The sequence below is a fragment of the Paroedura picta genome, chromosome 3 (assembly GCF_049243985.1).
Source record: "Paroedura picta isolate Pp20150507F chromosome 3, Ppicta_v3.0, whole genome shotgun sequence".
In the NCBI taxonomy this organism is placed as follows: domain Eukaryota; kingdom Metazoa; phylum Chordata; class Lepidosauria; order Squamata; family Gekkonidae; genus Paroedura; species Paroedura picta.
In genome coordinates, this window is record NC_135371.1 from 76,386,068 (window position 1) to 76,414,024 (window position 27,957).

General features: G+C 44.9%; 1 protein-coding gene and 1 long non-coding RNA gene across 5 annotated transcripts in view; one reads left to right on the top strand and one right to left on the bottom strand.

Annotated features, from left to right (window-relative positions):
* The window catches only part of GALNT10 (polypeptide N-acetylgalactosaminyltransferase 10), a 150,179-nt gene extending 122,520 nt beyond the window's left edge, over positions 1-27,659 (bottom strand). Inside the window, exon 1 of one of the 4 annotated variants that reach the window (XM_077326478.1) lies at positions 27,638-27,659. Coding sequence is in view for 2 of the 4 variants with exons in the window: in XM_077326476.1 (XP_077182591.1) it covers positions 24,049-24,255 (207 nt within the window). In the remaining 2 variants the exon portion in view is untranslated. Of the gene's footprint in view, positions 1-23,809; positions 23,941-24,048; positions 24,421-27,637 lie in introns of those variants that run through there. The other 3 variants (XM_077326476.1, XM_077326475.1, XM_077326477.1) reach the window with 3 other exon arrangements.
* On the top strand, positions 3-22,679 carry LOC143832282 (uncharacterized). Its single transcript, XR_013229180.1, has 3 exons — positions 3-680; positions 16,221-16,277; positions 21,980-22,679. It is a non-coding gene; the product is annotated as an uncharacterized LOC143832282 (long non-coding RNA).
* Positions 27,660-27,957: the final 298 nt, after the last annotated feature.

The window sequence follows — 27,957 nt, forward strand, 5'->3', positions numbered from 1 at the left end:
GGGGGAGCTCACTACCTCCTTAGGCAGCTTTAGTAATGAGATGTAAATTCAGAACTTGGTGTGATGGCAAGAACTCAAGATGAGAAGATTGCAAATCTACAAGGAATGGCACATAAGCAGGGAACTAATAACTTGCAAGGGAGTTCAAAAACCAAAACCATGGGGCACACAAGGAATGGATTACGATGTCTCTACAGTAATGCACAGAGTATGGAAAACAAGCAGGAGGAACAAGTAGTCCTAATAGAGGAAGGGGGCTATGACCTAATAGGAATCACAGAAACTTGGTGGGATAATATTCACAATTGGAATACTAGAATCCTTAGATATATTTCAAGATGGAAAGGGTCGAAGCCAAGGTGGCTCCATAAACAGCTGTCAAATGATTAGAGGAATAAAAAAAGAGTCATTTAGGAAATGGAAGGAAGGCCTTATTACCAAGTATGAGTATCTTTTCCCTCTTAATAAAACAGTAAGGGGTGTTGGGGTGGGCTGAGTCCGTGATGGGGAGGGGCAACAATTGGTCCCATGGCCCTGGACTGACAAGCGGAGGGGCCAATCAGAAGGTGCAAAGTGCCTTCCGATTGGCCCCTCACCAGGACAGACCAAAATTCCATCCAGCCAGGGACAATCTGGAGAAATGGCTGCCAGTCTGCTCCTGACCACCAAAGGGAGAGGAGGTCAGTAGGGCTGCCAACTGGGTGGATGAGAATGTGGATGTGCCAGCCCTTTTCGCCCCAAGGCTGTCCTAACTGTCATGTCCAACTGCAAATTGCCTCAGAACCCTGACAGAGCTGGCAGGAGGCTGCAGAGTGCTCCCCCTCCCCCCTCCCTCCAGGCCTGTTGGGAAGGAGCCTCTGGCAGGCCCTGACTGAGGAGAGGGAGGCATTTTCCTTCAGAGAGCAATGCAGGGGAGCCTGCGGGCCTTCCTTTTGAGGGTGGGGAACTTTCCCCTTCTGCCAAACAGCTGGCTGACAGGGCCACAGAAAAGCCCCTTCTCATTTAAAATACTGCTCTGGCCGGGGTTTAGACACAGCCAAGCCATGTGTCTTTCTTCTTTGCAACTCTCTGCAGATTTGAGGCCACTGCACAGCATTATTCTGCAGATGAAACTGTTTTTTTATTATTTTGGTCTCCTGTTTCATCTGCACAACAACCCTGTGCAGTAGGCCTCAAGTCTTTCAATTCAACAACAACCTGTGTGGAAAGCCTTAAATGTTTCTTCTCTACCACAACCCTGTCCAAAGTAGCTCTTTCTGCCTGGAGAGCTGATCTTTATACTCTGCAGGTCAGCTGTAATTCCAGGAGCTCTCCAGGCTCCACCTGGAGGTTGGCTACCCCTGGTTTGGAAATATTCCTGGAGGTTTGGAGATGGGACTTCATAATCGTACAATGCCTCAGAGTCCAGCTTTCAAAGGAGCCATTTTTGACTGCAGTTGGGAGGGAGTGGTGCAGGTCTGTCCCTCCTGGGCTATGGGCAATGGCCAGCCCTTACCAGCAACTGTTTGTATTCTGGGGTGCAGACAGGCAGACCAGCATCAGTCCTGTGAGTCTGGAAAGTGCAGGAAGATCTAAATAAATATTTACAGCCTGAAACTGTAAATGGTGAGAGGGAGAGGAAGGGAAGATGATTGGAAAATGCTTTGAGACACCTTAGGCCTGCTGGGTCACTGCGGCCCATTCCCAGTTCTCTCAGACCTCTCACAACCCCACATCCCTTACAGGTTGTCTATTGTGGGGAGACAAATGGAAAAGGTGTTTGTAAATTGCTTTGAGACTCCTTTGGGTAGTAAACAACAGGGTACAAAAATCCGTTCTAAGGTGCAACTACGAAAGAAGCATGTGGGCACATAACATTTTATCAACAGAGAAAAAAATGGAGAAGAATGAACAGGGTGGACACCTGTGTACTGTGCCTACCCCATGTGTATTAGGGCAGTGGGGCATTTCGGTGCCTGTGGCCTAATTCCCCCAAGAACGGAAATGACGCAGAACTGGGGGGAATTGGTTGCCATGTAATCTTCCCGTAAGAAGAGTCTCCAGTCTGATTTTCCCTGGACAACTCCTCCCCTTCCTCTTCCCACTGCTAAGCTCTAGCGCCCGTTGTATTCTTGGGTACAACGGGCTTTGCCCCTAGTAAACAAATAACCAATAATTGTAGGAACAAAAAAGCTAAAGCTCAATATGAGCTTAGGCTAGCAAAAAGTGCTAAACAAAAAAGGCTTCTTTATATATTTTTCAGGTAAGAAAAAGAATAGGGACACCGTAGGACCACTACTAGGACAAGAAAGTGAAATTACAACAGATGATGAAGAGAGGGCTGAACTGCTTAACTCTCATTTCTCCTCAGTCTTCTCTTGTGAGGGAAACAGTGCTCAATGTGGAAAAAATAAGTCCACAAACACCTAGTTTCTTTAAATGTAACAAAGTCTTCTGCGGCAGATGAACTGCATCCAAAAGCACTAAAAGAACCTGCAGATGTAATCTCTGAACCTTTGTCAATTATTTTTGACACTTCTTAGAGAACAGGTGAGGTGCAAGATGATTGGAGGCGGGCAAATGTTGTCCACATCTTCAAGAAAGGGAAAAAAGAGGATCCGGGTAACTATCAACCTGTCAGCTTGATATCTTTAGCTGGCAAAATTTTGGAACAAATCATCAAACAGTCAGTCCTTGAGCAGCTGGAACAGAGAGCTGTGATTTCTAAGACTCAGAACAGGTTTCGCAAGTACAAATCATGTCACACCAACCTTATGTCTTTTTTCGAGAAAGTGACTACTTTGCTGGATCAGGAAAATGCTGTGGACATAGTTTATCTGGATTTCAGTACAGTGTTTGATAAGGTTCCACATGATATTCTTGTTCATAAGTTGGTAAAATGTGGTATGCATCCTTATTCTGTCAGGTAGATAGATAACTGGTTCACAGATCGTAACCAATGGGTTCAGCATCCTCTTGGAGAAGAGTGACAAGTGGAGTTTCCCAGTGATCTATCCTGGGGCCTGTGTTGTTCAACATATTTATAAATGATTTGGATGAGGGTTTAGAGGGGATACTTATTAAATTTGCAGGCGATACTAAACTGGGAGGGGTAGCAAACACAACCGAAGATAGAATCAGAATACAGGATGATCTTGATAGGCTCGAGAAGTGGGCTAAACTGAATAAAATGAAGTTCAATAGGGACAAATGTAAAGTTCTGCATTTAGGTAGGAAAAACCAAATACACCAATATAGGCTGGGAGAGTCTTGTCTTGACAGTAGCATGTGTGAAAAGGATCTAGGAATCTTAGTAGACCACACACTGAACATGAGTCAACAGTGCGACTCGGTGGCTAAAAAGGCAAATGGGATTTTGGGCTGTATCAAACTGAGTATCGTGTCCAGATCATGGGAGTTGATGGTACCACTTTGCTCTGGTTCGGCCACACTTGGAGTACTGTGTTCAGTTTTGGGTAGCCCATTTGGATGTAGACAAACTGGAGTGTGCCCAGAGAAGGGCAACAAAGATATTGAGGCATTTGGAGACCAAAATGTATGAAGAAAGGTTGGGGGAGTTTGGTCTGTTTAGCCTGGAGAGGAGATGACTGAGAGGGGATTTGATAACCATCTTCAAGTATTTAAAAGGCTGCCATATTGAGGTTGGAGTAGATTTGTTCTTTCTTGCCCCAGAGGGATGGAGCAGAACCAATGGGATTAAATTAATTCAAAAGTAATTCCGTCTAAACATCAGGAAGAAGTTCCTGACAGTTAGAGCGGTTTCTCGGTGGAACAGGCTTCCTCGGGAGGTGGTGGCTTCTCCATCTTTGGAAATTTTTAAACAGAGATTGGATAGCTATCTGACAGAGAGGCTGATTCTGTGATGTCTTAAGGGGATGGCAGGTTACAGTAGATGAGCGATAGGGTTGTGAGTGTCCTCCATAGTTCGGGGGGTTAGACTAGATGACCCATTAGGTCCCAATACCATTATTCTATGATGCTATGAAGTCCTCTGACTGGCTTGGCAGTCTATAACAGACCCCCACAATAATACCTTTCTCACAGGCTTTCTTGGTTGTGACACCAAATCTTTAGAACTCCCTGGCCAGTTGGGAATGGTGGCACAAAAACATTTTAATTTTCAAAAACTGGGGTCAAGCCCCTGAACATGTTTTTTTTTCTTTTTTACTTCCAAGCAATTTTGCTTGAAAATAAATTCCACATAAATCAATTACATTTATTTCCAGTAAAAGATGGCAATAAATATAGGAAAAAGATGAGCTACACTATTTCCTACCTCAGATTTTCTGGAATTCTTCTTACCAGATATTCAGACCTAGGCAAGTTTTGCACTTCTACCTTGAATCACCAAGGGGAATTTACAATAAATGACAGCTAAAAATAATACGCAACACAAATACATTTCTAAGTACCTTGTATTTGTCAAGACATAACTTTATATCCTCATATTTTTGCTTATATACCTCTAAGGTACACTGCAGAGTCATACACGAGAGTGTCAGTACCATCACAGAAACAAGGTTCTAACCTTTGGCTGAGCAAAGCACTGAAAAGAGGAAATACTGCTAGAGAATTCCACATGTAAACACATAGTAGTTTGCAACATGCCAATGAATCATATGCTGAAGATAGGAGACCTGTTTATACATTTGCACTGAGAGAGGGCAGGCAAGAAAGGGAAATGTCCAGAAACCCACAACTATCAGTTTTCTCTTATCAGTGCAACAGAATGTCTTGGAGAGTAACAGATGAGGGAAGAGGTTTACTTTTACTTTTATTTGCTTTATTTATTTATTAGATTTCTAAACTGCCCTCCTAGTGAGCTGGCTCAGGGCAGTGTACAAAGTGATATATAAATACAAATTAAAAACCAATAAAATTTAAGTTTAAAAGTACATATCGAACTGACTAAAAATAACAGCTGGATTGCATCAGCCTCACAGGTTGACATAAAAGTCTCCCCCCGATTGCAATTACAAAGCTTTTTTCTCACACACACACAATTCACTCTCCATGCAGAATAATACAACAGCTGAGGTATGTATGGAGATATCCCGTTTGAAAATGGGCATTTTTACCTTTTGATTTTTGAACAGTAGACTTATCTTTCTCTTTACAGAGTGGTGGTCCTAGACATTATGTATTATTATTATTGATTAGATTTATTTCCCGCCACTCCCTGTAGGCTCGTGGCGGGTCACAACAGTCCTATCCCCATTAAAATACCCATTAAAAGACTTTAAAAACAATTCCAACATGGCAGAAGCTCTCATTATTCCTATCCCCTGCTATCAGAGCGGCAGGGAGGGTGGGGAGGAGATCTAACTTACTAGGTCCGGGGGGGGGGAATGCTGGCACTCATTCGCTGACCCGGGCCTCAACCAAAAACCTGGCAGCTCTGTCTTGCAGGCCCTGCGGAAAGTTGGTAAATCCTGCAGGGCCCGCAGCTCACCCGGGAACTCATTCCACCAGGTAGGGGCCAAGACCAAAAAGGCCCTGGCCCTGGTCGAGGCCAGGCGCACTTCTCTAGGGCCAGGAACGATCAGGAGATTCTCCCCCACTGAGCGTAAAGCCCTGCGGGGGATATAGGGCGGTAGGCGGTCCCTCAGGTATGTGAGTCCCAACCCGCGTATAGCCTTAAAGGTCAAAACCAGAACCTTGAACCTGATCCGGGCAGCAATTGGCAACCAATGCAGCTGCCTCAGCACAGGCTGGATATGGGCCCTCCAAGTTGTACCAGTGAGGACCCGAGCAGCTGCGTTTTACACTAGCTGGAGTTTCCGGATCAGAGACAAGGGTAAGCCGGCGTAGAGCAAGTTACAGAAATCTATTCTGGAGGTGACTGTCGCATGGATCACTGTGGCCAAGTGGTCAGGGGACAGGTAGGGCGCTAGTAGTCGGGCCTGGCGAAGATAGAAAAACGCCTGACCTGCTACTCTCTTGACCTGAGCCTCCATAGTCAGGGAGGTATCGATGGTCACCCCCAAATTCCTGGCCTGGGTAGTAAGTTGCGCTGCTGCCAGGGTGAGTAAGCGCGCTGCCTGGTCCTGCCCTCTGCCTCCCAGCCACAGGAGGGGTTGAGTTTCAGGCAACTCTGCTCAAACCATTCAGTCACTGAATGGTATGTTAGAAGGTGGGTTCCAAAAAGAAACATTATAGAAGTACTAGCAAGAAAGCCCATTGCAAGCAGGAATGCAATGGGCGCTAGGACCCAGGGGACACCAGGAGGTGCTTTTTTTTCTGCTGCGTGGAGCTGTGAAAGGCTCCTACAGGGTTTTTTTTTTCTGCTGCTTGGAGCTGGGAAAGGCTCCTACAGGGTTTTGTTTTCTGCTGCTTGGATCTGCGAAAGGCTCCTACAGGGTTTTTTTTTCTGCTGCTTGGAGCTGTGAAAGGCTCCTGCAGGGTTTTTTTTTTCTGCTAGCTCTCGTGGGCGTGCCGGCTTGGAGCTCCTACAGGGGTTTTTTTTCCTGCTGCTTGGAGCTGGGAAAGGCTCCTTCAGGGTTTTGTTTTCTGCTGCTTGGAGCTGGGAAAGGCTCCTTCAGGGTTTTGTTTTCTGCTGCTTGGATCTGCGAAAGGCTCCTACAGGGTTTTTTTTTCTGCTGCTTGGAGCTGTGAAAGGCTCCTGCAGGGTTTTTTTTTTCTGCTAGCTCTCGTGGGCGTGCCGGCTTGGAGCTCCTACAGGGGTTTTTTTTCCTGCTGCTTGGAGCTGGGAAAGGCTCCTTCAGGGTTTTGTTTTCTGCTGCTTGGATCTGCGAAAGGCTCCTACAGGGTTTTTTTTTCTGCTGCTTGGAGCTGGGAAAGGCTCCTTCAGGGTTTTGTTTTCTGCTGCTTGGATCTGCGAAAGGCTCCTACAGGGTTTTTTTTTTCTGCTGCTTGGATCTGCGAAAGGCTCCTACAGGGTTTTTTTTTCTGCTGCTTGGAGCTGTGAAAGGCTCCTGCAGGGTTTTTTTTTTCTGCTAGCTCTCGTGGGCGTGCCGGCTTGGAGCTCCTACAGGGTTTTTTTTTTCTGCTGCTTGGAGCTGTGAAAGGCTCCTGCAGGGTTTTTTTTTTTCTGCTGCCTCTCGTCGGCGCGGCGGCTTGGAGCTCCTACAGGGGTTTTTTTTTCTGCTGCCTCTCGTCGCGCTAGCGGCGAAAGGCTCCTCCGGGGGTGTTTCTTTTTTTTCTGCAGCTTCTCGGCGGCTGGAGTCTTGTGTTGTGTTTGCGGCGGGGGCTTCCTTGGGGCCGGCCTGACGCGGTGAGAGACGCTTCGCGCCTCTCACCACGTCAGGCCGGGAGCAACTGCGAGCCGCGCTGAGCGCGGCTCGCAGTTGCTGGGGCTGGGAATCGGAGGGACCAATCGGCAGGCGCTTCGCGCCTGCCGTTTGGTCCCTCCGGTTGTCTGTCATGAGGAAGGGTCCAATCCGGACCCTTCCTCATCCCGGACACATCCCGCCCCAGAACCCCTTACTGTTTTATTTAGTCCGTGGCGCCCGCGGCGCCACGGGCGGTGTACAGATTTGTTGGGGATACACCAAACAGTAAGTCACCACATGTTTTTGAACAGCAAACATACAAAATATATTAGACTTTCCTTTTTTAAATATTTGCTCAGTCTAATATGTTTTTTACATTCATTTTTTGAGGATTTCCCTTGACAACCCAGCTAAACTTCAGAATTGCCTGCTAGAAGCCTGTAGCTGTGGCCTCCATTGTCACCCACGAGGAGAGAGGCAGCTACAGGGCTTTGAGGCCCACATGTACACTCCTGCTGGGAGGGAGCTGGGGGGAGTAGAGTTTGCAGCCTCCCGGTGGGTTGCAAAACCCTGTCACCACCAGCAGGGGGGGTGGCTTTCCACTCCCTGTAGCCTGCTTTGCAGGCCAAAGGGAGCCATGGCCACCCTCTCACACCCTCCTGCCTGACGCCCCTTTCAAAGCCCATTTTTAAAATGGGCTCTGATACTAGTTGTATAATAATATTGACCACTGAGGAAGACCCATGAGGGTCGAAACATATTTGTTCTGTTCATGCAGTTAGATCTGTATAGTTTTTACATTGTTTTTAACATCATATTAGTGCACTTTCATAAATATTCATTTTAATTTTTAGTTTGCTTTACAGCTCAACCTTTGAGTTCTTTCCTAAAAATTAACAGCAACGGTTTCTCCACAGTAGCTACTGACGTCATTCCAAATACGTCAGGATGGTCTGAGGATGCATAGATAGATAAACGGACAGATGAAATAAGTGGGGCCATAGATAAGTAAGGAGGTAGATCAGGCTTTCTCAACCAGGGTTTCATGAAACCCTGAGGTTTCTTGACAGCCCTAAAAGGATTTCCCAAATGAGTGGGAGCTAATTTATTTTTATATATTTTGAAGAATTGTTAGACAAATATGTTGTTGTTGTTGCTAGGTGCGAAGTCATGTCCGACCCATCGTGACCCCATGTACAATGATCCTCCAGGCTAGACAAATATATTGTCACGCTAATCAGCCCCCCCCAAAAAATGGCCAACAATGGGCTTAGAGAGGGTGGGTGTATACACGGCTATGCTTCCTAACCATATTCTGTATGGCTGTAACACTTCTGGAATTTCATGAAGCCTGATTAATGTTTCAGGGGTTTCTCAATTGTAAAGAGGTTGAGAAAGCCTGAGGTAATGTTAATTTTGACCCCAACCAATGTCTGATAAAAGAGCTCTGTTTTATAGGTCCTGTGGAGTAGGGCCCAGAAGTGCTCCAGGAGTACATTCCACCAGGTAGGGGCCGGGATAGAAAATGTCCTGGCCCTGATTGAGGCCAGACGTATTTCCTTGGGGCCAAGAACCACCAACTGGTTGGTATTCTTTGGGGGGGGGGGTATAGATAAGCGATGGTCTCTCAGATAAACAGGACCCAGACCCTGAATGTTCATCTTGATTAAACTTGATCTGGAAATCAACTGGGAGCCAATACAGCTGGTGGACCACAGGTTGAATGTGTGCTCTCCAGAGTGTACCTGTAAGAACCCTGGCCACTGCATTCTGGACCAGTTGCAGTTTCTGCAGCAAGGATAAGGGCAGGCTCCATTAGAGCTAGTTACAGAAATCCAATCTAGAGGTGACCATCACATGGATAACTGTGGTCAGGTGTTCGGGGCTCAAGGAGAAAGCCCTGTTTGGCTCTGCATAGGTGTTGAAATGCCAGCCTTGCTATTTTTGAGGCTTGCACCTCCATAGATAAGGAGGCCTCATGAATCACATTTCTGACTGAGGTAACAACAGATTGGATAGGTAACAGATTGCTTTCTCACTTGGTCTTTACTTATATCTCTATAAGACACAGTACCGCAGTCTTTGAATGGTTGAGTTTCAGGTGACTCTGCTTGAGCCATCCTGTCACTGCTTCCAAGCATCTAGCAAAGTCGTTGGGGGTGTGTCTCCAGGTGGCCATCCATAAGGAGGTAGCGCTGGGTGTCGTCTGCATATTGATATCACCCAAACCCCCAGAGCAGCTGGGCAAGGTGCTACATAAAGATGTTAATGAGTTGGGGAGAGAATTACACCTTGTTGCACCCCACAATGGAGATGACAACAATGTGATTACATCTCCCCAATAGCTACCCTCTGTCTGTGATACCGGAGAAAGGAGATCAGCCATTGCAGGTTGAATTCTGGCATGAGATTTGCCTTCGTGAGCAGTATCGGCCTGCATGGGTCCAGTTGTCTCCAGAGGTCATCTAGCAGGGTGATTAGCACCAATTCCACGATATCAGAAGCCAGAATGGGATGGATCCAGGACTGAAGCTTCCTCTAGCTATACTAGCAATTGGGCTGCACAGAAATGGCAAGTGCAAGACAGGGCAGTAGTTGGCTGGGTTTTGTGAATCCAAAGATTTTTTGGGAGCAGTGGGTGGACCAATACCTCTTTCAGCCCCTTCAAGAATTCTCCTGTTGAAAGGGAGAGGTTGATAATCTCCTGGAGAGATCCTCCTATCCTTTCATCACTGATTTTAAAGAGCAATGAGGGGCAGGGATATACTAGGCACGTGGCTGGCCTTACTGAGGCTAGCAGCCTATCCATTTCAGTCAGCATGAGCAATCAGAAGCCATCAAATACTCCCTCCATAGACAGCCAAGGGGCCTCTAGTTCCCTTTCGATACCAGCAGTTGGGGTAAGTTGTGGCAGAGCACCAAGATTTTATCTACTAAATGGAAGCTGGCAACCCTAAGAGGAAGTCTCTCTGTGATTAGCAGTATTGACCTTAGTAATTAGCAGTCTTTATCTGAGACATCTGGGAGCATGTGGAGAGACCTGCTGGGGAGAGTTGCTGCTGCTGACCAGGTGAGGCTATTGTGGTGCTGAGTGAGGTGATTGCTGGGTGATTGCTGGGAGGATTAAAAAGGGCTGCTCCTTGCCAGAGGCAGCGCTCAGACAGCTGGAAGCACGTGGAGAACTGCTGCTGATGACCAGGTAAGGCTATTGTGGTGTTGAGTGAGGTGATTGCTGGGAGGATTAAAAAGGGCTGCTCCTCGCCAGAGGCGCGAGCCAATGGGCTCTTAGCCTAGCAATTAGAATCTGTAGACTATATTTTCCTAGTAGTTGAACTGCCTAGAAGGTATGATGGACCTCCAGGACACTCATCTCATCATCCGCAATGAGTGTGACATGATTGCCTTCCTCCCTGAAGACAAGATGGACTACATCTGCCCCAAGTGTAAGCTGGTAAGACTTTTGGAGAAAGGATTAGGGCCATAGAAGAGAGGATTATTACTCTGACAGAAATTAAGAACGGGGAGGAATTCATAGACAGGAGCTGTACAGCTCTGAATAAAGAGGATACAACCAGTCCTGAAGAGGACAAGGGGATCGACCTCATTACAGAGCCTCTGAAGACAGTTAGAAAGACTCAAAGGCGTAGAGCGAGACATTTCTCGGGGCCTTTGGAGTTCCAGAATAGCTTTCAGGCCCTTGCAGAGGAGGTGCAAGTGTCAACGAGGGAAGAGGTCCCAAAACAAAGTCTAAGACAAAGGGAAGAGGCCACGGGGATAGAAGGAAATGCTGTTGAGAAAAAAAAAGGAGAGTACTGGTAATTGGCGACTCCTTACTAAGAGGAATGGATTGTCATGTGGCTGGGCCCGACCCCCTAACCCAAGAGGTGTGTTGCTTCCCAGGGGCGAAAAAATAATGACATTTCAGAACAGCTGCCCAAACTCCTCAAATCTATGGATCGCCACCCATTTGTGATGGTCAACGTGGGAAAGAATGACATGTCTGTGAATACCATCGCTCTTATTAAAACAGACTATCAAGACTTAGGGAGGAAGCTCAAGCAAATGGGGGCACAAGTGGTATTCTCTTCAATCTTGCCTGTCAAGGGAAAAGGAATGCGTTGGGAGAGGAAGATAATGGAGGTGAATCAGTGGCTGCGTAGTTGGTGCCGGCAGGAGGGATTTGGTTTCTGGGACCATTGGATAGGCTTTCTTGAAGAAGGCCTACTAGCACCTGATGGACTGCACTTGTCGAAGTTGAGGAAGAATGTGTTTGACAGGAACCTGGGGAAATTTATCAGGAGAGCTTTAAACTGAAGCCAAAAGGGGAAGGAAACGTTCAACATACGGAGTGTAAGGAAGGAGATTGATCGAGGGCAGCCCAACCAGGAAGGCCAGCTCATAGGGAACCAAAAGTAAAAGGATTAAGATGCCTTTATACTAATGCCCGAAGCATGGGCAATAAGAAGGAAGAGCTGGAACTTCTCATGCTGATGGAAAGGTATGATCTAGTAGACATCACAGAAACTTGGTGGAATGATTCTCATGACTGGAATGTAATAGTGGATGGATATGACCTGTTCAGAAAAAACAGAATAGATCGAAGGAGTGGAGGAGTGGCACTGTATGTGAGGAAAGGGCTTACCTGTCAGGAAATTCTAGTGAAGAAGAATATTTCTCCAGTGGAAAGCATCTGGGTGAAAATGAGAGGGGAAAACAAACTGTGTGGTGGTTGGTGTCTGCTACTGACCGCCTGACCAACGAGAGGATGTGGATGCTGCACTTTGTGAGCAGCTTGGGAAAATATCCAAGCGGCAGGACCTTGTAATCATGGGTGACTTCAATTTCCCAGATGTGTGCTGCGAAAAAAACTCTGCGAAGCGTCCTCACTCATACAACTTTCTGACCTGCCTGTCTGACAATTTCATTTATCAAATGGTAGATGAACCCACAAGAGGTTCAGCCATACTGGACTTAATACTGACCAGCAGGCAAGAGTTGGTGGATGGGGTGAAGGAGGTGGGGACCCTAGGGGGAAGTGACCTTGTCCTCATAGAATTCCTTTTGAGATGGGGAGGCAAGGAAGCTTGTAGCCAGACTCAGATGTTTGATTTTCGTAGGGCAAACTTTAATAAACTCAGAGACATGATGAGTGTCATACCATGGACTAGAATGCTGGAAGGGAAGGGAACATGTGAAGGGTGAGCGCTACTCAAACAAGAGCTATTGCATGCTCAATCCATGACTATCCCAGAAAGACAAAAACACTGCAGGAGCTCTAAGAAGCCTATTTGGATGAACAGAGAACTTCAAGAGGAACTAAGAAAGAAAAGGAAAATGTTCAGGAAATGGAGGGAAGGACAGAGCTCGAAAGAAGAGTACCTACAGGTTACTAGGCACTGTAGATCAATAATCAGAAAGGCCAAAGCTGAGAGTGAGCTAAGATTGGCCAGGGAAGCCCATTGTCTGGATGAAATACACCCGAGAGTACTAAAAGAACTTTCCAGAGAACTTGCACAGCCCTTGTCCATCATCTTCGGGACCTCTTTAAGGACTGGAGATGTCCCGGAGGACTGGAAGAGAGCAAATGTTATTCCGATCTTCAAAAAAGGAAGGAAGGATGACCCGGGAAACTACAGACCAGTGAGTCTGACCTCTGTTCTGGGGAAGAGAATGGATCAGATATTAAAGGGAGCGATCTGCAAACATCTGGAGGACAATTTGGTGATCCAAGGAAGTCAGCATGGATTTGTCTCCAACAGGCCCTGCCAGACCAACCTGGTTTCCTTTTTTGACCAAGTAACAAGTTTGCTGGATCGAGGAAATTCGGTTGATGTCATTTACTTGGATTTTAGTAAAGCTTTTGACACGGTTCCCCATGATGTTCTGATGGATACGTTGAAGGACTTCAATCTGGATTTTCAGATAGTTAAGTGGATAGGGAATTGGTTAGAGAACCGCACTCAAAGAGTTGTTGTCAATGGTGTTTCATCAGACTGGAGAGAGGTGAGTAGCGGGGTACCTCAGGGCTCAGTGTTCGGCCCGGTACTTTTTAACATATTTAACATAGAGTCTGACCTCTGTTTTGGGGAAGATAATGGAGTGATCTGCAAACATCTGGAAAACAATCCAATTTGGATTACCAAATTGTCCTCCAGATGTTTGCAGATCACTAAATAAGTAAATATGTATTAATATTTATCCAGATAGGCATTAACAAATATGTTAGTAGGGTGAACTGTCTTGTTATGGAACTATAATTTTTTGTTCTTTCTTATTTCTATTATTCTCTCTTTTAAATAAAATAAAGGCTAGAGTTATCCAGCAATTAAAAAAAAAAGCCTCATCCTATAAACCTGTTTCACTGGTAACTGCAACTGTATTAATGTTATGACAAAGTGTTGTAGTATATAAACATAGGATTAACCCCGGCTGGCATCACAACAAAAAGCTATCTGAACCTTCTTTCCAATTTCATTAGTTTTAAAAACTCAATTTAATTGAATACTGTAGTCAAAAATGAGTTCATCAACTACTATTGAAAGTTATAATGTAAACAAAAAACAAGTACAATAACCTCAGGCACATCTACACTAGCCAGAGCCAACCTGCTTAGCTTCTCAGAATCTGAAGTGATCAACTAGCCTGAGCCACCCAAGTCAGGGTGAAATTTACTGCATAAATTTACTACATAACATTTATTTACCAAAACTTAGATGATAGGAACACCATGGCTGAGCTACTAGAGAGAGTCAAGGACAATCCCAACTTTAAAACATGTCAACAATTAAAGTACTGTTTTCATACTGAGTAGCCATTACAATGAGTCTTGCCCGAAGTTACAGTGCAATCCTAAGAACAGTGCAATTCCTAGGAGTACAGCCTATGGAATAAACCTAAGTAGGAATCTGAGAAGACCTATTCCTATCGCACTTCTTAGATCCTGGCATTATAGCTTCTTTTCCACATTTTTAAAGTTTCCACAAATTTAAAGTTTGCTATTAGCAGAAATTATGAAAATTATTTTTACTATTGAAACATATATGAGGAATTAAATCAACAAATGTCAAGATGCATCATTAACAATTAGTGTGAGACTTCTTTCTCCACTACTCAATTAGCCCAGTGGTCTGTTTGAGAGCTGCTGGACAGCAGCTTGTACATCATGTAGTTTTTAGGATACAGCAAAATTTAACATGCACCATGGGTGGGAATAGCTCTGGATATTTTTTATTAACCTTAAGTAGCTCATTAAAGAAAAGGATGGTAATGTGTGAGCTAGTATGTAACAGAAAACATATCACAACACTCAATTAAATCTAGTAGAAGTGTTAGTTATCACCAGTGAATTATTCCACAAGCTTGCTGGAAGCGGTGTTATAGAAATGTGAACATACATAAATAAAAATAAATATAATATTTGACTGCTAAAAACAAATGGTCTTTTAAATATCTTCAAGGAAATTTATTTTACACAATTTCTGTGTCACTTTTCCAATCAAAACATCAACACATTTAAAACATTTAAATTGAGACAAAAATAGAGGGAGATAAACAAGTTCCAAAGTTTCTATTCTGTGACCAATAATAATGAACTGGGAGGGGTGGGTTCCAGTGAAGAAACAAATATAGAATAATACAGATGCACTGGGAAACCAATATGGCAATAAAATATCTGAATTAGACTTATATACGGTAGTCGTCTCTCTTCAGTTTCAGTAATTCTTTTATACTTATTTCACACAACTCCCAATGCATTTCACCTTATAGTTCTTGGAAAACACAAAAGTAAAATTAGTAGTCTAAAGCCCCTCGCCCACCCAACTGGATTTAGCTGCAAAAGCAGAACATTTTTTACCATTCTTTCTTTCTTGAAATTAACACGGAAGTCCCCGCATCACAATCCCCGAGACTGACCAAGGGGAAGGAAGGATGCTTGTGAAACTGACCAGTCGCCCTTTGACCAAGTGACTCCAGCTCGGTGCATCCTTTCCACCAAATGTCTCCAGAGCTCGCCCCACATCCTGCGTGAAGGAAGCCTGAGACGGAAATGGAGTATTCGTTTCGCCCTCCCTCCTCCTCCTGGGCCTTCCCTGTCAGTTTACAATGGTGCTGCCAGATTGCCCTTGGCCAGGCTGGGTGGGCAGAGAATGGGCGTGGCCTGTCCAAGGCACTGAATTAAGTTGATGGGAAACAAGTACAAAACAGACAAAATCAACACATTTTTATCTTTACTTAAAAATAACTCCATTATGGCATCTACTTCCAGGGGAGATAGTGATGGCTCAAGGTACAGTTGGCTTCTAGAAGTAACATCTAGGAAGACCTTGGCCTATGTACCTTGCCCCTGTTTGTTGGCCCTTCAGTGCAACTAGTTAGCCATTCCGTGAAACAGGATGCTGAACTAGATGAACGGTTAATGTGATCCAGCACAGCTCTTACATTATGCTACTCTGATGTAGGTTCAGTATCTAAGTAGGTGTTTGAAGTAGCAACAATGGCACTACATCAGTGGTTCTCAACTTGGGGGTCGGGACCCCTTTGGGGGTCAAACAACCCTTTCACAGGGGTCGCAACAGGGCAAGCAACCCTTCTCTCTAAAGTGGTCCCAAAGTGGCCGACATTGCTCCTCTTCCATTTCATCCACACAACAGCCTTCTGGCTGGAGCAGCGGAAAAGAGCGAGATAGACATGGTGGTATAAGAGTCAGAACTGAACTGACAACCCCGGGGGGGAAACAATTTATATACAATCATGAACAATGGATCTTCACACCATTGGTCAGTTTCGGTTTAGTTTCTGTGAAAGAACACTTGTATAATTTTATGGTTGGGGTCACCACAACAGGAGGAACTGTATTAAAGGGTCATAGCATTAGGAAGATTGAGAACCACTACACTACATTCTGTAGTCATGCAATCCAACTAATTTCCTAAGCTGCCAATCAAAGTTGTATTTTTTATAACCGGAATCTGCTTTACTTTGGAATAGGTCAAGGCAAACATCAACAAGGAAACCCACAGATGCAGCTACCCCGGCTTCAAAAAAGTAAATGTGTTTTCTTAAACATTTTTTCTAGTTACCTAGACAGGAAAAAGAATTGGTTTTTATACCCCTCTTTTCTCAACATGACTTACAATCGCTTTCCCTTCCTCTTCCTACAACAAGCACCTTGTGAGGTATATGGGGTAAGAGAATTTCTGAGAGGACTGTGACTGTTCCAAGATCTCCACGCAGGCGTCATGTAGAGGAACAGGGTATCAAGCCCAGTTCTGCAGATTAAAGTCTGCCGCTCTTAACTGTCCTGGATCTGACGGGAAAAGTTCCCCAAAGTCTTTTTAATCATAAAACTCTTACTTCAAGTAAACTTCTGGCATAACTTTATCTCCAGGCACAATAAAATACTGTGGTAATGCATCTGCAGGGTATCTAATGTTTACCGTTGTGGAACATTTTTTATACCTATAATGAAAATTTCATTGGATATTCTAAAATTTAGTAGTGAAAGCTAGGGCAATGATAGATCACTGAGCATTCTTATACTTGAAATTCAGGATAAAGGCCATATTGCCAAACAATATTTTCAAGTACCAAATCAACAAGGTCCATACTTTGTTCAACAAATTAATTTTTGTAGACATGGGTAAAATCTGCCTTTTTAAAATGGCCTGCTTATGCTCCAGGGTCTGTTTTATTAATAGGCCTTTTTTTAAAGCGTTGATCATTGTCCCAAGGTTTATTTTAATGGTCCATTGTTGAGGGAGATTTGTCTTACTCCCTCTATCAGAAGTACTGTTTTGTTTCATTTGACCTCCAATAACCCCCAGTTATCATTATTTTAATTGTAAACAATCTCCAGCAGGCCTGTGAAGAGATAATACAGAAATATCCTACATAAAATATTGAGGTAGGTGACCCTGAACAAAGTTTGTAAGTGTCTACATGTAGCCTTGAAATTCGTAGCCCAGACAGTGTTTTTGCATCTGCGCCAAGCGCGGCTACTTGCACCCTACCTGCCCTCTGAACACTTGGCAACAGTGATCCATGCAACAGTCACTTCCAGACTAGACTACTGTAACTTGGTCTACATGGGCCTACCCTTGGTTTTCCACCCAGAAATTGCAGCTGGTAAAAAATGCAGCTGCAAGGGTCCTCAATGGAACACTGTGGAGGGCCCATATCCAGCCCGTGATTACCAGTCTGCTTCCAGATCAAGTTTAAGGTTTTGGTCTTATCCTTTAAGGTTTTACACTGCCCGGGTCCTACCTATCTTCGAGACCGCTTATCTGCTAATGTCCCCCACAGGGCTCTCCGCTCTGAGGGTATGAATTTACTGGTTGTCCCGGGCCCCCAGGATATACGCCTCGCCTTAGCCCGGGCCATAGCTTTTTCAGCCCTGGTCCCTGCCTGGTGGAATGAGCTCCTGGAAGAGCTAAGGGCCCTGTCAGAGTTGTCAGCTTTCCACAGGGCCTGCAAGACAGAGCTCTTCCGCCAGGCATATGGTTGAGGCCAGAGCAGTACCTGGTGTTGCCATCCGAGGATCTCTAGGTTAAGACCAGGTAGGTTCCTCACTCCCAGGTAAAGAGAGACCCATGTTGAATGCGGGAGGGGTTGATTTTTATTGTCCGCCATCTTGTTACGTTATCATTTATTCTATTGCATTTTAAGGGATATTTTAGGGGATTTTATTGTATTTTACTGATCTTGTAAACTGCCGCGAGACATTTGAGAGCAGCAATATATAAATATAAATAAATTCAATGTTTTTATTGTTAGTTGCAAAGTCGTGTCCGACCCATCGCAACCCCATGGACAATGATCCTCCAGGCCTTCCTGTCCTCTACCATTCCCCAAAGTCCACTTAACCTGGCACCTACTGCTTCAGTAACTCCATCCAGCCACCTCATTCTCTGTCGTTCCCTTCTTCTTTTGCCCTCAATCGCTCCCAGCATTAGGCTCTTCTTTCTCATGAGGCGGCCAAAGTATTTGAGTTGCATCTTCAGGATCTGTGCATACACAAAATTTTAAAGGGGGTGGGGAATGCTGTGGCATCCCCAGTGGTGGCAATTCCCTCCCATGAAAATTCAGATTATAAAGTATGTGTGGAAGAAAATAAACTGACTCCACAACTGTAAAAATGCAGAGGGAGGACAGATGCACAGACGAAATGATCCCAAACCAATACCAATGCTTGCGGTAGTACCAAAACATTGTAATTTGATTTGAGCGCCCATTGTGTAATCTTTAATCCATGCCAGATATTAATAATTTAAAAACAAGGATATTGCCTAACCTTGCTGGTAGAAATGTATTTATTTATTTATTTTATTATATTTATATACCGCCCTCCCTGAAGGCTCAGGGCAGTTTACATAGGAACAAAGAACAATATATAAAACCGTCAATAAACAATAAATCTACTGAAAATGTTAACATATCTAGCAGACTGGAATTTTTTTTTTAATGGTTCTAGGACATTACTGAAAACGCATTTGCAGTTTTATTATTATCAAGTGTTATAACAACAACCAAAATGAATCAGTATTGTTCCTACACACTGCAAAGGCCAAACAAATCTGTACTGCAGCAACAAATACAACTGAATTTTTGTTAATAGTAAATGTGTAATATAGGAATTTTTTTTTAATTGAGATTTAAGTTGCTGACAGACCCACCTCTCTGAATACACCTCCCATCAAATTATCAACTTGCTGGTTGCCAGGCCTCAGAGGTGCGCTTTGCCTTGACCAGTGTCAGAGCCTTTTCTTCCCTGGCTCCAGCCTGGTGGAATGAGCTGCTAGCAGAAATGCAGGCCCTCACAGAGAATCATAGAATTTGATGCCACAGGTGGAAAAACACCATCCAGGCTACTTTCATGACGTGAGCCTCCATAGACAAGGGGGCATCAAAGGTCCCCCCCCCCCAAATTCCTGGCAAATGATGCAGGTGTTAATTGCAGTCTGTCGAGGCATGGGAGATGTGCTTCCTGATCCTGCCCTCTTCTACCCAGCCATATGACCTCTGTCTTGGAGGGGTTGAGTTTCAAACAACTCTGCCTGAACCATCCAGTCACCGCTTCCAAACATCTGGCAAATATTATCGTAGAATCATAGAATCATAGAGTTGGAAGGGGCCGTACAGGCCATCTAGTCCAAACCCCTGCTCAACACAGGATTAGCCCTAAGCATCCTAAAGCATCCAAGAAAAGTGTGTATCCAACCTTTGCTTGAAGACTGCCAGTGAGGGGGAGCTCACCACCTCCTTAGGCAGCCCATTCCACTGCTGAACTACTCTGACTGAGAAAAACTTTTTCCTGATATCTAGCCTATATCGTTGTACTTGAAGTTTAAACCCATTACTGCGTGCCCTTTCCTCTGCAGCCAGCAGAAACAGCATCCTGCCCTCCTCCAAGTGACAACCTTTCAAATACTTAAAGAGGGCTATCATGTCCCCTCTCAACCTCCTTTTCTCCAGGCTGAACATTCCCAAGTCCCTCAACCTATCTTCATAGGGCTTGGTCCCTTGGCCCCAGATCATCTTCGTCGCTCTCCTCTGTACCCTTTCAATTTTATCGATGTCCTTCTTGAAGTGAGGCCTCCAGAACTGCACACAGTACTCCAGGTGTGGTCTGACCAGTGCCGTATACAATGGGACTATGACATCTTGTGATTTTGATGTGATGGCTCTGTTGATTCAGCCCAAAATGGCATTTGCCTTTTTTACCGCTGCATCACACTGCCTGCTCATGTTTAGTTTACAATCCACAAGTACCCCAAGGTCTCGTTCACACACAGTGCTACCTAGAAGCGTATCCCCCATCCAGTAGGCATGCTTTTCATTTTTCTGACCCAGATGCAGAACTTTACACTTATCTTTATTAAATTGCATCTTGTTCTCATTTGCCCATTTTTCCATTGTGTTCAGATCTCGTTGAACTCTGTCTCTATCTTCCGGAGTATTTGCCAGTCCTCCCAATTTGGTGTCATCTGCAAACTTGATGAGTAGTCCCTCCACCCCCTCATCTAGATCATTAATAAATATGTTAAAAAGTACCGGGCCGAGCACCGAACCCTGAGGTACCCCGCTACTCACCTCTCTCCAGTCTGATGAAACACCATTGACAACAACTCTTTGAGTGCGGTTCTCTAACCAATTCCCTATCCACCTAACGATCTGAAAATCCAGATTGCAGTCCTTCAACTTATCCATCAGAATTGCAGTCCTTCAACTTATCCATCAGAGCTTCCCAAATAGTTTGGTGTAGTGGTTAAGAGTGCGGACTTCTAATCTGGCATGCCAGGTTCGATTCTGCGCTCCCCCACATGCATCCAGCTGGGTGACCTTGGGCTCGCCACGGCACTGATAAAATTGTTCTGACTGAGCAGTGATATCAGGGCTCTCAGCCTCACCCACCCCACAGGGTGTCTGTTGTGGGGAGAGGAATGGGAAGGCGACTGTAAGCCGCTTTGAGCCTCCTTCGGGTAGGGAAAAGCGGCATATAAGAACCAACTCTTCTTCTTCTAAATTCCTGCGGGCCTGCAAAATGGTGCTCTTCCACCAGGCATTTGGTTGAGGACAAGAAGGGGCCGTTCCAGCCCAAAGTAGCCAGCACCATGGCGTGGGGGCGGGGAGGCCAGGTGCCAGTAGTGGTGCACAACCTGTCACCGGCACACAGCTCGGGCATGCCAGCACTGCCCTTCCTTTGCCATGGTGCTGGCTGCTTCAGCGGCTGAAGCGCATAACCATAATCACCATACCACCTGAATGGCCCCCCAGCCAGATTCCTACTCCCGCCATCCTATGCCTAGTTGATAATTCGCATTCCACTGACTTCATTGCTAGGTGTTATAGGGGAAGTTTAATGGAGCGGGTTCTGACCGTTAGTAGATAAAATTTTAGATGATGAATTTTTAAAACTTAGTTGTCAGACTGTTGTCAAAGTGATGTGAGCTGTCCTGAGAATGTTTGAAATGGGTTGGCTTATGTCTAAAGATATAAATATAAATAAATACTGTTACATAGTTTAGAAAATCAGTCAGTTTAGCAGCACTATTTTTCCTCATGAGGAGAGATGAAAACATTTAATAAATTTATAAGTTCTATGATCTGACTATTTTGCCAAAGCTTTCAGTAATAAACTAATCTGCAATAAGCACCACCACGTTTTATAGCTCTTTTGGTAACAAGAGTTTTACAGTCCTTGGTTAACACTCCTTTGCTGACATACTAGCATGTAGCAGGCATAGTGAAATATACTCAATTAACACAGCTGGGGGAAAAAAGATACCACTAACAATTATGAAAACTTTTTAGGACAGGTGGTTCTGGAGCATGTTAGAAGCTTCTGGTTTCTCATAATTCTAAATGTCCACAGATACCAATACATACTCTACATACTGGTTGAGTAGGACAGCGGCAAATAAGTATTTATTACAATGGACGCTTCCAAAAACATTGATCATTCTCATATTTAGTTTTCTAGTATGTTCATCTGCCACTGGAGTATCAATTATTGCAACATATCCTGCACCATTTTCTTAACAAAGAACTTTAATAAAATTTGAAATCTACTCCAGATATAAGTTACATCATCAAAGAAGTTTCAGCATCTACTTGGTTTGCAGAAAGTCCAAGGTTCAAACTCTGGCTTCTCCAGTTAAAAGAATCAATTAACAGGTCATGTAAACATTTGAGACCCTGCAAAGTTCTTGTTGAAGACTTACCTATTCTTTCTCTCCTTTTCCTAACAGATCTTTTGACTGTTAGACTGGAGTAAATCTTGTGTTCTTTATGGGCAGTACCTAGTAATTGTAGGCTCTACAGAAGTGAAACGTTCTAAGAAGTATGAAAACAGATGAACAAAGATGACCATAGGCATGAGATGACCAGAATAAAGACCCAAATATAGAATGCACAGATGAAGATAAACCAGGTTTGTTACTGACAAACCAGCGGAAATAATATTTATTGTACATATTGTTAAGAATCGGTGCTCTTTTCTTTCAGAAGTAACTTTACATTTGTGTGTATTGACAAAACAGCGATGCTTCATTCACTGCCATGAAGAGACAAAAAGTAATGCCATACTGAACACTACAACAGCCAGGTGTCTGGATATTTCCTTCTTGGAAAAAAAAGTATGTCAAGTGCCTTGGGTGCTTAAAAAAATATTATGGAAAGTATGACCAGTAATTTTGTGTAACTACAGACCTGCTTCTAGGTAATAAAACTTACAGCTTAACCAACCTGATACGAATACTGCTTTGACGTAAATCCCAATAATTTCAAAGGGATTTACTCCCAAATTAAACATGCACAGACCTGGAATTGTAGTCATCAAATGTAAGATGACCTGAACTATGAGCACCTTCCAATAAATAAGCTTAGCTGAGAATTACATTTCATGCTGTTTAGGTTCAAGTCTGTTGAATGAAACAGTGGCAAATTGACAAGGATATATCTACATATGAGTTTAGGAAAAAGACAGGAGCCTTTAAGTATAAACAATGATCCTGCATTGAGAAGGGGGTTAGACTAGATGACTCCTTCCAACTCTATGATTCTAACAAGACATCTAGTAAAACCTCCAAATCTCAAATAGTCTAGACTAGTGCTTGCCAATTTCAATATCACCATATTCTTCCATCGTATTTTTAAAGGACGTTGCCTTTTTTTCTTCCAAGAAAAATGAATGCATGGAACTCCACCTTGCTTCCTCCTGTTATAAACCTTGCTCTGTTATTAATGGAATAATAAGAACCAGAACAAATCCTGTCCAAGACATGGAAACACGGATGATCCAGTGACATGCCGTAAAGACAGGAGTAGTCAAACTGCGGCCCTCCAGATGTCCATGGACTACAATTCCCATGAGCCCCTGCCAGCAGGGCTCATGGGAATTGTAGTCCATGGACATCTGGAGGACCACAGTTTGACTACCCCTGAATTAGAACCAGGAGCTCTGGAATTTCAAACCCCACTAAGCCCCTGCAGATACTACATTGGTACACAGAGAAGTAGCTTATCAGTAACACATTTGGGGAGCATGATTCACACAACAACCCATCATGTGTACAGGTATAGCTTTCATATGGATTTTTAAAATATAGATACAGTCTTATTTATACCAATCAGAACCTAGGAGAATGAGTTCTAGTTTGCAAAAGCAGATGTACTGCATGGAAAATCCACACCTTACTCCATTCAAACCATATGGTGACAGCACACACTGAGTGTTGGGGGTGGGGTGGACAACCCACAAGCTGCCCAATAAGGACAGCTTGTGGGCTCCCGGTTTGCATGAACAATATAACATACCATCTGGAGAAGGCTACTACATCAGGAATCTCCCTAGGTAACCTTGGGCCACTCGTGTGACTGAGGGTGGGGGAGAGAAGAATTAAGCTTTCACTCCCACGGGTTCAACTCTAACCACCTCTCAGTCCATCTGCACTGGCAACCTTAGGCAACACATCCGCCCCCTCCCAGCCTTTAGCGCGCCCCATTCACAAATGCTCCAGCCTGCAGCCCTGAATGAGGCTAGGAAGAGGAACGGATTCCGCCTGCCCCCCTCTCCTTACCCATCCCTCATTCTAAGGAAGCTCGGTTTCGTCAGCCTCCTTCCAGAGCCGGAGGGAGCCTCCGCGCAGCTCCCTTCCCCGTCTCGGCTTCGACGCACAGCAGCCCTTCGCCCCACGGGAAGGCGGGCGAAGGGCCGCTCTTTTGTCGCCTAGCCGAAGGAAGGGGCACAAACAGCTGACAGCCGCCCGCCCGTCACGCTGGAGGCAGCCGGGGCGGGGGATGCGCCGCCACTCCTCACCTGCGCCTCCCCACGGGCTGCTGCCACGACTCCCGCCGGCGCCGCCATTCCGCGGGCTCCCCCCGCGCCGCCACCGCCTTCTTTCTCAATCCCGCCGTCCAGCTGCCGCTCCCGGTAAAAGGACCAGAGCCCCACGTTGGGGAGGAAGACGAGGGCGGCCAGCGCCAGCCCCACCACCTGCAGCAGCCGCTTTTGCTTCCGCCGCATCCGAGAGGCACCGCCTGCGCCCACCGCCGGGAAGGAAGGAAGGAAGGAGCCGGAGCCCAACTTTCCTCACGGCTCAGGCGGCAGCGGCAACCGAGCGACGCGCGGAGCCGCCAAGCGCCAACTCCGGCAAGCAGGCAGGCACTTCCGCTCCTCTGCGGAGGGGAGGGGGATGTGGGCACGCCCACCGCGAGCGAGCAGGAGTGGGGAGGATCGCGCTGGGCTCCGCCCTCACCTCCCGCTCGGCCACTCCCACCGCCGGGGCGGGGGTGAAGGGAACGAGAGTGCGGTCGGCGGTGTGGGATCCGCGAGGCGTGCGGGTGGTTCTGGCTTTAGCCTCCCGTTGGAGGTGGGGGATCTACGCGAACCAGGAGCTGAAGGAAGTGGAAGGAGGGGTGAATTGGCCGGAACCTACTTCTGTCCTCCCTTCCATATCCATATTAATGGATAACTGTTTGCTGTTTAAACACCAAGGGACCAACGGGAAAGCAAGACTCGGGTGTGAGTGGCAAGCGGGGTTCTGTGCAGAGCAGGTGTGCTTAGAAGTGAATCTCACTATGGTTTACTCGAGTTTATAGCAGTGGTGTTGGTAGCGATGAGGGTGCAGTAGGCTGAGAAGTAGGGTAATGGCGTAGTAGCTCAGATTCCTTTACATGTGGAACTGTATTAAAGGGTCGCAGCATTAGGAAGGTTGAGAACCACTGCTTTAATAAGTAACATATAATATATCATGGTGGAGAAGAGTCTATCTATTATATATATATCATATACAAAGAGCCCTTTATATTTGGGATATTTCATTTGAAACATGTTTTAATTCTACTTCTATTTCATTACCATATATTTGTATATAATATGTTCCCACTTTAAGTTTGTCTCCTGCTATCATCATCCACATAATATGTCCTCCATCTTTCCACAAATTTTATAATAGACAAATTTTTCAAACAGGGTGTTAATTTTGTCATTACTGCATATTCTGCAAGTTTTCCCCATACTTCTAAAGGTGGACAGATGTATAGTTTCCATTTGCTGCATAAATACTTCTAGCTGCTGTCACTATGTATTTGAATAGCTCTTCTCAAATTTATGATAATTAGTTAAGCAGAACATCTAATAGAACATTCTTGGCTTCCAATGGGAATGTAAACTAATATATTTTGCATTTCTCAGTGTATTTCTTTCCAATATCTTTTTTCTTTTTTACAAGTTCACCTCATAATAAAGAAGGTCCCATCTATGTCTTCCCTCATTTTCCTTTGAGGTTTATATGTGCTTTCTCATTATCCTTTGGAGTTAGGGGGAAGTGACCATGTCCTCATAGAATTCCTTTTGAGATGGAGAGCCAAGGAAGCTTGTAGCCACACACGGATGTTGGATTTTCGTAGGGCAAACTTTAATAAACTCAGAGACATGGTGAGTGTCATACCATGGATGAGAATGCTGGAAGGGAAGGGAGCATGTGAAGGGTGGGTGCTACTCAAACAGGAGCTATTGCATGCTCAATCAATGACTATCCCAGAAAGACGAAAACACTACAGGAGCTCTAAGAAGCCTATTTGGATGAACAGAGAACTTCAAGAGGAACTAAGAAAGAAAAGGAAAATGTTCAGGAAATGGAGGGAAGGACAGAGCTCTAAAGAAGAGTATCTACAGGTTACTAGGCACTGTAGATCAATCATCAGAAAGTAAAGGAGGCAAGAGGCCCACTGTTGGGTGCAGATGGACAAACTCAAACGGAAGATGCAGAGAAAGCAGAAAGGCTTTAGTGCCTATTTTACATGTTTTTTCCCACAGGTCAAAGTGTTTAGGCACATCTAGAGATGGTCGTAGCCAAAGGATAGTGTCTGGGTGGCAGGTTAACATGGATAGAGAGGTTGTCGAGAGGCATTTAGCTGCACTGGATGAGTTCAAATCCCCTGGTCCAGATGAAATGCACCCGAGAGTGCTCAAAGAACTTTCCACAGTACTTGCACAGCCCTTGTCCATCATCTTCGGGACCTCTTTAAGGACTGGAGATGTCCCGGAGGACTGGAAGAGAGCAAACGTTATTCCGATCTTCAAAAAAGGGAGGAAGGTTGACCCGGGAAACTACAGACCAGTGAGTCTGACCTCTGTTGTGGGGAAGATAATGGAGCAGATATTAAAGGGAGCGATCTGCAAATATCTGGAGGACAATTTGGTGCTCCAAGGAAGTCAGCATGGATTTGTCTCCAACAGGTCCTACCAGACCAACTTGGTTTCCTTTTTTGACCAAGTAACAGGTTTGCTGGATCGGGGAAATTCGGTTGATGTCATTTACTTGGATTTTAGTAAAGCTTTTGACAAGGTTCCCCATGATGTTCTGATGGATCTAGATGAGGGGGTGGAGGGACTACTCATCAAGTTTGCAGATTACACCAAATTGGGAGGACTGGCAAATACTCCGGAAGATAGAGACAGAGTTCAACACAATGGAACACAATGGAAAAATGGGCAAATGAGAACAAGATGCAATTTAATAAAGATAAGTGTAAAGTTCTGCATCTGGGTCAGAAAAATGAAAAGCATGCCTACTGGATGGGGGATACGCTTCTAGGTAACACTGTGTGTGAACGAGACCTTGGGGTACTTGTGGATTGTAAACTAAACATGAGCAGGCAGTGTGATGCAGCGGTAAAAAAGGCAAATGCCATTTTGGGCTGTATCAACAGAGGCATCACATCAAAATCACAAGATGTCATAGTCCCATTGTATACAGCACTGGTCAGACCACACTTGGAGTACTGTGTGCAGTTCTGGAGGCCTCACTTCAAGAAGGACGTAGATAAAATTGAAAGGGTACAGAGGAGAGCGACAAGGATGATCTGGGGCCAAGGGACCAAGCCCTATGAAGATAGGTTGAGGGACTTGGGAATGTTCAGCCTGGAGAAAAGGAGGTTGAGATGGGACATGATAGCCCTCTTTAAGTATTTGAAAGGTTGTCACTTGGAGGAGGGCAGGATGCTGTTTCTGTTGGCTGCAGAGGAGAGGACACGCAGTAATGGGTTTAAACTTCAACGATATAGGCTAGATATCAGGAAAAAAATTTCACAGTCAAGAGTAGTTCAGCAGTGGAATAGGCTGCCTAAGGAGGTGGTGAGCTCCCCCTCACTGGCAGTCTTCAAGCAAAGGTTGGATACACACTTTTATTGGATGCTTTAGGGTGCTTAGGGCTAATCATGCGTTGAGCAGGGGGTTGGACTAGATGGCCTGTATGGCCCTTTCCAACTCTATGATTCTATGATTCTATATACCATCTGAAAAACAATGTTCTTTTAGGGCATTTTTGCACATCAGTTTAAAAAGCATTATGCCAGCTGAGTTGCAAAGTGCTAAATTATTCACACTTCTGAGCCCCTCTTACCTTTTCGGCTGTCTCGGCTTTGTCCACTCCTTTTCACATGTCTCACCCTCCACAACTGCTGCTAGAAATGGTGGAAGAGAACAACACGTGTTGTGCTCCTGTCTGTCAATCAATGCAGGCAACCAATCCCTTTTCTCTATATTTTAAAAGTCCCGTGATGCCCGCTAATTTTTTTTAATGCATACTTCTCCAATACCTACGCATAGAACCATAGACGTATAGTGCTTTTTGAAAACCACCCCTTTTGGGATCACAAGTCCTTTGAGACTTTTAACAACTAATATAGTTTCTGCTTTTTGAGAGCCAGTTTGGTGTAGTGG